Source organism: Petaurus breviceps, unplaced genomic scaffold, assembly GCF_028583685.1.
Source record: "Petaurus breviceps papuanus isolate PSGF00001 unplaced genomic scaffold, PetGlider_PUasm1.0 90535, whole genome shotgun sequence".
Lineage (NCBI taxonomy): Eukaryota > Metazoa > Chordata > Mammalia > Diprotodontia > Petauridae > Petaurus > Petaurus breviceps.
In genome coordinates, this window is record NW_027187270.1 from 904,930 (window position 1) to 913,512 (window position 8,583).

The 8,583-nt window shown below is 41.9% G+C and overlaps 1 protein-coding gene across 5 annotated transcripts in view; it reads left to right on the top strand.

The window, feature by feature from the left end:
• Positions 1 to 8,583, top strand: part of MTMR1 (myotubularin related protein 1) — a 72,378-nt gene that overhangs the window by 545 nt on the left and 63,250 nt on the right. For all 5 annotated transcript variants that reach the window (XM_069063032.1, XM_069063034.1, XM_069063029.1 and 2 more), the window contains exon 2: positions 4,742 to 4,847. In XM_069063032.1, coding sequence (XP_068919133.1) covers positions 4,742 to 4,847 — 106 coding nt within the window. The remainder of the gene's footprint in view (positions 1 to 4,741; positions 4,848 to 8,583) is intronic.

Here is an 8,583-nt window from a genome sequence, read left to right on the forward strand (position 1 = left end):
CTCCCGAAGCAGGAGCTGTCTGGGGGGCAGGAGCTGTGCGGGGGACCTGGAGCTGTGCGGGGGGCCGGAGCTCCCGAGGCAGGAGCTGTGCGGGGGCGCCGGAGCTCCCGAGGCAGGAGCTGTGCGGGGCCGGAGCTCCGCATAGAGTCAAGGCCGGTCCCCCCAGCCCCCACGCTTCACTTGCCTTCTTGGGGATGCAGGAGGACTTCCTGCCTTCGGCCCCCCCGCAGCTCCCGCCCCCCCCCCCACGGCCAGCCCCGGCCCCCCAGCCCCCCCGCTTCCTGTGTTTTGGCTTTTTAGGGTATGTCCCGTCTCACCCTCCCCCGGGCTTTGACTGCACTTCCCTCGGCCATAAGCACTTGTTAAGCGCTTCCTATGTCTCCCGCTCTGTGCCTGCAACTGGGGATGCTCTGTCCAGGTGAGACCTTGGCAGCACCGCCGCACCCCCACTCCCAACTGCTGCTCCTAATCTCGCCAAATTGCCTCCTTGTTTCCTTTGCCTTAGTAATTTGCTTTTCTAGCTCCACCCTGGGATTGCTGGCGAAAACCTCCTTGCTTGCCCTCCTTACAAACCTTTCTTCCGGCCCTATTTATTTATTTGAGGAAAAGGAAAAGTATTGTAAATTTCAAATACGAGTTAGTATTCTGTTTCCGGGAGGGGGCGGGCGGGAAAGGATTCAGATTAGCACATTTTTAAAACTGGGTTGTTGGACTCGCTGTAATCTTTCAAGACCATCAGTGAGGGGGAGAAAACAGATTCTTCCTTCCCAGAATGAAACTTCTTAAAACAAGTTCTTTATTCCCATCTACATTTGGCATACAAGGACTGCAGCAGAAAATTACCTTTCCAAAGTGCGCACACTGAACTACAGAGGCAGAACATGGGGCCGTCTTGGGACCTGATGATTCCTCTGGTTTGCCCACTCATTACCGTTTTATTGAGAGCCCAGGCACTAGAGGGAATTATAAGGAGGAGGAAAATACCATTGAAGTTTTGGCAGTTTCGGGTATTGACTTCCTATCTTAGTCATCCCCAAGTCCTGAACTTTAGGGAGTTTCCAGAAGAGTGAGCAACGAAAAAGACCTTGGCTTTGCTGTTGCTTTACTGTAATTACCCTCCCCTCTCTGTGGTTACCTCATTAAAAAAATTACCTGTGAATCTTCAGTTTACAACTCACTTAATAATGAAAGTAGAAATTTTAATGATACATACTATGAAATTGTGGGTGATAAGAATACTCTTCAATGACTTTGGACTCTGTTGCCTAGCAGGGCTTTTCATTATAACTTGTTCTGAGCAGAAATTGGGTAATTAGATCGAATAATGGTAGAGCTGGGAGGGAAAGGACCACAAATATTCTTTAAGCCAGCTTCACTTTTTATATGTGCCTAAAACCGGTATTGGTTAACAGGCAGGACCAGGACTAGAACCTTCCTTCTGGATGCCAAGTCAGGTGTCCTTTTGACTCATTAATTGGAAAAGGTTTATTTCAAATCCATGATATTTACATTGAAGAGGGGGAGCCACTAGAAGAAAAAGAGCAAACAACAGAGTAAAAAAAAACTAATCAACCAAGGAAAGAAATAGGACTTACAGTTAAATAGAAAAATGATCATCTGGCCTTTTTCCTATTTTCTTCTTGTTGCTGAAGAGGAGGTCAGGTAGAAATAGTGATCTAGGATAGGATGGTTAAAATGTGTGTGTGCGCGCGTGTGTGTGTGCGCGCGCGCGTGCTCGCGAGCCAACTGAAACTTTATTGTTCATAGATTTAAGAAGAGATGTGCCTTTGAAAAGTCTGGAAAGTTTCTTTACTCTTGACAACTGGAAAGTTAACATGTCTTTCCTTATCTCCCCCCCCCTTTTTTTTTTTGCCTTTTGGAGGGCAATTGGGGTTAAGTAACTTGCCCCAGGTTACACGGCTAGTGTTTTTGTGTGTGTAGGTGTTAAGTGTCTGAAGCAGGAACCAAACTCTACTCTGGGCTGCGCTTTACTCACTGGGCCACCTATCCTCCCCAACTCTTCCCTTATTTCTTAATGAATACTTGTGTGTTTGGTTGTATGTGCTAATAGAGCTTTGTATGATCACGAATTTCAGATTGAGAGCTGGAATGGACCTTAGAAATCTTTTAGTCTAACCTATTCATTGTACAGATAAGGAAATTGAGGCTCAGAGAGAGAGGCTAAGTAAATAACCTAAAGTTGCCCTGGTAGCCAATAGCAGAAGCAGGGTTTGAACTCAAGGCCTATGATTACAAATCTAATTTTCTTTTCTTCATGCTTTTCAACCTGATAGCCATTTATCAAATGAACAGATATAGGAAAGCTTTCTAAAAGGATGGGTATGTTCAAAATAGCGCAATGCATAGTGGCACCTGGATAAATTGTACTGTTGGTTTGAACTAGAAAATGAGATGTAACCTGAGGTCATCTTGGAATCTAAATTAGTTTTAGAATAAATATATCCGTCAACAAGCATTTATTTAGTGCCTCCTATGTACCAAGTTCTGGCTACGTAATGGGAACGGAAAGACACAAATGAAAGCAAAAATAAAACAGTCTTCACCCTTCAAGGAGGGGCATCTTTTCATGGGAAATTACTTATAGGCAAATGAGAATACATGAAGTAAATCTAAGGCAATGTCGTTAGTTGAAGGATGACATCACTGTTTAGGAGTGGATCAGTAAAGGCTGATAGAGGAGGTGATACTTGAACTGAGCTTTGCAGGAAGCTAGAGAGTCTGAGATGGACGTGAGACAGGAACAGGAGACAGACACCCTGTGTAAAGAACAGCAAGAAAGAAGGCCAGAGTGTAGGAAGTCTCATTATGTATAATAAACCTGAATTTTGGTTTCAGCCAGCTTGTTTTAAAAGGCAGAAGAGTTTGTACTTTCCCCTTGATTCAAAAGGAAGCAGCTGAAGCTTATTGAGCAGGGGCAGGGACACAGACCTGGGCATTAAGAATTTCCCTTTACAGGGTCAAAGTAGAAAATAGAATGGGGGGGGGGGATAGGATGGAAGGAAGTATAGTTAGTCTTTCACCATATATCTACTATGAAAACATTTTGTGTAACTAACATGTACAACCTATATTGAATTGCTTATATTCCCATTGGGGGTGGGTGTGGAGGGAAGAAGGGAAAAAATATAGACATCAAAGTTTTAAAAACAAATGTTTAAAAAAAACGGTTTTTTTCCATGCAACTGGGAAATAAGATATACAGGCACTGGGGTATAGAAATCCATCTTTCCCCACTAGAAAGTTGGGGGGAGGGGTATGGGTCAGGAAATAAGAGAGAGCAGACTGGGAAAAGAGGTATTTGGTGGGTTTGTTATTTTGGGGCGTGGGTAGGGGAAAGACAGGGAGAAAATTTGTAACTCAAAATCTTGTGGAAATGAATGTTGAAAACTAAAAATAAACAAATTTTACAAAATTGCCCTTTGGCAGATGTGGAGCAGAGGGCTGAGAGCTGATGCAGTAGAGGTAGGGAGATCCAGTAGGAGGTTGGTAGAATAGTCCAGGGGAGAGGTATTGAGGGGCCCATCTAGGGCAAGGCTTTGTGAGGAGGAGAAAGGGGATCAGTACGAGAGAGGAGATACAATTGACTGGGGGGGGGAACTTCTTAGAGTGAGGAATATTGCTTTTCTATACAACCAGTAATAAAAGCAGGACACTTCCTTAGGGAACCTTCCCTGAGTGGGCACCCTCCTCATTGTTTTTGTGATTCTAGCTCGAATATTGATGGTTAAGGGGGTGTGGGAGAGCACTGTAGGACCTAAGAGGCAACAGCTACTGCCGTAATAGGAATCAGTATACCTCTGCTAATTCCCTGTTTTCATCATGTTGAGTTGGCATTGGGTTTTCAAAAGCTCTCTATACCAATGGAATTAAAGTTCCAGCAGATAGTGCACTACCAAGCATGAAAAGTTCAGACTCTGAAAAGATCCTGCCTGCCAATTTTTCAGAGACACTCATCCCCAAAGTAATGGCTACCAGGTGGGAAATATTTTCAGCCACAGCAAGGCCACCTAAAGGCAATCTAAGGTTTAGGGGAATACTGGGAAATCTCAGCTCCTGGCAGTGTGCTAACCTTGTTGGCTTTCAATGAGGCATTCCAGCTATTAGGCAGTAAGCATTTGGGTGTCTACTTGGTGTAGAACTACTTGGAAATGTGATTCACAAAGACTGATGTTCATAAGTCCTTGAAATATGCATGTTTTCTAGATTCTGAAATCATGAGAAATTGACTGAATACCCTAAAAGCAAGTGTGAGCTAGGCATGCATAAGACAAACCCTGGCTGCTTTTTGTGTACTGGAGTCTTGGGCATGTGTTCTGAGATTGCCTTTTTTTTGAGGTGGAAGGGATGATTAACTCTGGGCACTGAGAAGCTGCTGGGTTGCCTTTCCTGTGGTGCCCGTGATTGAGAGGCTGGCCCTCTCATGAGTGACAGGAGCAATATTTTATTTGTCTTAGCTATCCTAACTGAATGTATTGACAAACAGAATTACGTATATAATTGTTGAAATCTTTAAATGAAAATGTCCATATTTGAGCTAAATAAATTCAAATACAACTGAGGCCCTTCGGTCAGCATTTAAATCGTTACATTCATTATAACAATCGCTAAGCATTCTAGAGACTCTGCATCTTACATAGTGATGACTATACGTGTAAATTCACTTCTGCTTGGGAGCCTATATATATACTGGGAAAGATTTTAATGACAATCTTTCTTTTAGCCCTACAGGATCCCATGTTGAATGGTGCAAACAGCTAATAGCTGCTACAATTTCTAGTCAGATTGCAGGCTCAGTGCCAGCTGAAAGCATATCCAGAGATTATCGGGTAAGTAACATTGCTGACTTCATCGCTACAGCCACAAAGTAGCTGCTTCAATTTGGTTTGCTACCCTAGATAGTCAGTTATCTTCCAGTCAAATGCCTTTTACTTGTTAACAGTGACAGAGTTGCTTTTTTTGTTCAAGGTCTAGAACTTCAACACACAAGTTTTTAAAAAGACAAAGAGAAAACCATCATCTGTTATAATAAGCAGATCTTCAGTGGTAGTTGGCCTCCAATTCTAATAATTACCACTTTTGCTATTACCTTTCATAAAGAAAAATCATTTTATTGGGAGCAAAATTATTTTCTTAATGAGCATTCTGATTTTAACTTTGTACTTAGGTTCTGTGTATAAGTATGTGGCTAAATCTTGGTGCAACAAAATGGAAACAATTATATTTTTGACATGCAAAACTAGGTTGGTTTTTTTTTTTTTTTAGAAAACCACAACATTCTGACACAATCAGCCCAGAAGAGCTATATGTGGGAAGCCCTCTTTTTAGGGCCCATTGAAGTGGTTGCATTTCCTAATCTTTTCTGTCCCTTGTTTGTATTCCTTCAATTGCTTATAAAAACTGTTCTGAAGTTATGAATGGAGAACAAACACCAAAATTGCCTCTGCTCTGGTTAAGGAATGAAATGTGTGTCGTAATCTCAGTCGATGCAAAATAATAGATTCACTAAAGATGGGTTTATATTTCTTCTGTCCTTTAGGATCAAACTAAACTCTTTATTTCAGGTGTTCATGCAGGCTAATGAGATAATTGGTTTACACACATGAGAATTACATTTAGTAGCCTGAGGTTCCCTCTGAGAGGCCTTGTAACCTAGTGAATTGGGGCTGGACTTGGAATGTAAAACACCCGAGTTCAAATACTAGCTCTGTGGTGCTTGGGGAAGTCACTCAACCTGTCTTGGCTTCAGTTTCCTCATCTGTAAAATCACAGGGCTTGGGCTTGATGGCTTTAGTGGTGCCTTCCTGCTTTAGCTCTGTGGGGCTGTGAACATTGTCATAAAGTCATCGGGTTTTAGCGATTTTTCTCCTAACTCTTCCCTTATCCATGACAAAAAAGTTAATCAGACAAAGTGAATTTTTATAGAGCTCAAAGGGGTTTGGGTCAGCTGATTGAGAAATACTCTTTCAGACCAGCTGTTGAAGTCATGATGGAACTTTGGGTTTTTTGCACATGGAATTAAAATTTATTTCACATTGGCATAATACATATATGTGTTTGTGTGTTGCACATATATACACACACATATGCAGGATCCAGGAGCATCTATCATTGATTCATTTAAAAAAAACTTTCCCTGATAGTGGATATAACAATGTAGAATAACATAAAATAGTACCTTCTGGTAGGGTTAATTCTTTCCTTTTTTTTTTTTTTTTTTGCTTTTAAATTTATTTACTTTTAATTTACAACATTCAGTTCCACGAGTGTTTGAGTTCCAAATTTTCTCCCCTTCCCTCTCCTCTCCCCCTCCCAAGGCATCATGCAATCCGATATAAGTTCCACATATACCTTCACATAAAACATTAGTCAGACTGTAAAGAAGGATTATAACCAATGGAATGAACGACAAGAAAAAAGAAACAAAACAAAACAAGAAAGAGGGAGAGCAAGTCGTTTGCTTTACTCTGCATTCAGACTCCACAGCTCTTTCTCTGGATGTGGACATCTCTTTGCATCATGAGTCTTTTGGAGTTGTCTTGTAGCCCTGCATTGCTGAGAGGAGCCCAGGCTGTCAAAGTTAGTCGTCACACACACGATGTGTCTGTAACTGTGTACAGTGTTCTCCTGATTCTGCTCTCCTCAGCATCAGTTTATCTAAGTTTCTCCATGTTATTATGAAGTCTGTCTACCCCTCATTTCTTATAGCACAATAGTATTCCATTACATTCATATACCACAGCTTGTTCAGCCATTCCCCAATGGATGGGCATCCCTGTGATTTCCAATTCTCTGCCACCACAAAAGGGCTGCTATAAACATTTTTGTACATATGGGTCCTCCTTCCGCTTGTATGATCTCTTTGGGATACCGCCCTAGAAGTGGCATTGCTCCCGATGGAAATCTTGAAGAAGAACATTGATGTAAGTGAAAACACAAATCTCTAAGCCATTGACAGTGCACTTGACAGCAGGAAGATGCCCTCCCTGTTAGCCAGTTTTCATGCCACCCAACTGGACAGGGCTGGAATTCAATCACCCCCAGAGCTCTCTTCTTCAGAGTATTCTTACCAAGAGTACTGCCAGAGTTGGAAAGCACTGTCTCCACATGCAAGGAAGTTGGAAGCAGAGATAATTCCCAAACTGAGTAGCAGGCTCAGGACCCTCTAATAGCATTATGCTACTGTTAGACTGGCAAGTGATTGTTTTCATCATTAGTCATTTTGTTGTTCAAACATTTTAATTGTATCCAACTCTTCACAACCCCATTTGGGGTTTTCTTGGCAGACACTGGAGCGGTTCGCCATTTCCTTCTTGAGCTCATTTCGTAGATGAGGAAACTGAGGCAAACAGGGCAAAGTGACTTGCTCGGAATCAGGTTTTCCTGACCCAGGCCCAGCACTGTTCATTCAGTACCACCTAGCCGCCCTGTTAGTGGTGGGAAACTGATAATAATGTTATCCTCAGTAAATAACTGAATGCTTTGTGGGTTACTGAGCTGTTGAAGTCAGCCCCACATAGTTATTTTACATTGATATTTATGTGTTGACTGACTATTTTGACCTTGTAATGGAGCAACTAAGTTTGTTTTTTATCTATTTAAAAAATTTGTATCTGTTGGCTTTGGTTTTCCTAGTCAGCAGCTAGTGTTAAGATAGATACAGTCTTCCATACTGTGGAATTGCAATTGCAAGTACATATCCTGGGTCATAGGAGGAACTTGGATTTGTCTCTTTATTGCTATTCTCCCACACTGAGCTTGTAAAACAAGGACTGAAAGCAGTAGAATCAGAGTGCAAACGAGGCAGCCACCTTCCCTTTGGCATCACAACTTCTTCAGAGAGCTTTAACAAAATCCAGGAATGATTTGCAAGGTCAAGCTTGCCTGTCAGCTTACAGAAAGTGCTTAAACAGTTATGTACCCTGCAGTGCTGTGCACTGGGTTATGGGCAAAGGCCTATTGGACCCACTTTTGATTGGTCCCTGCATAGTATACATCTCCAGCCCTACGTTTAGTGCCTTAGAAATTAACTGATAGGGTTCAATAATTGTCCCTTGAAATGAATCGTTTTCCATGTATGTTATTGGAAATACACTAAGTTGGCCCCCAGTTAAATGTTTTGTGGGATTTAATATCAGTGAGAGTTATGAGGGAAGCTGTTTCTGTTGAGCAGAGCACCTAAGCCTAAATGTCATTGCTGTAAGTCGCCATTGGAACTTACAGGCTTTTTGAGACTTTATCTGGCCACTGATGTCGCTGATGATTCTATGGCCCTGGTGCACATTCTGTCAGGTAAGTACTGACAGATTATCAGCTGGATGATATATAATAATCCTGGACAATAAAATGGTAAATAATTAAAAATTTTTCATGTAGCAGAAATTGAGTCATAAAGGAAGAAAGGGAGTGTTTCTGACTAGTAGAACCAGGATAACCTCAGCGTATTCATCAGCGTTACTTCATCCCAAAGACAGCTGTAAAGGTGATCCAAGATGGTGATCAAGAAGAGTTCATTGAATCAAATGCTGAGGGAAACTTAGAAGACAGGGAAACATTTGGTTTAGA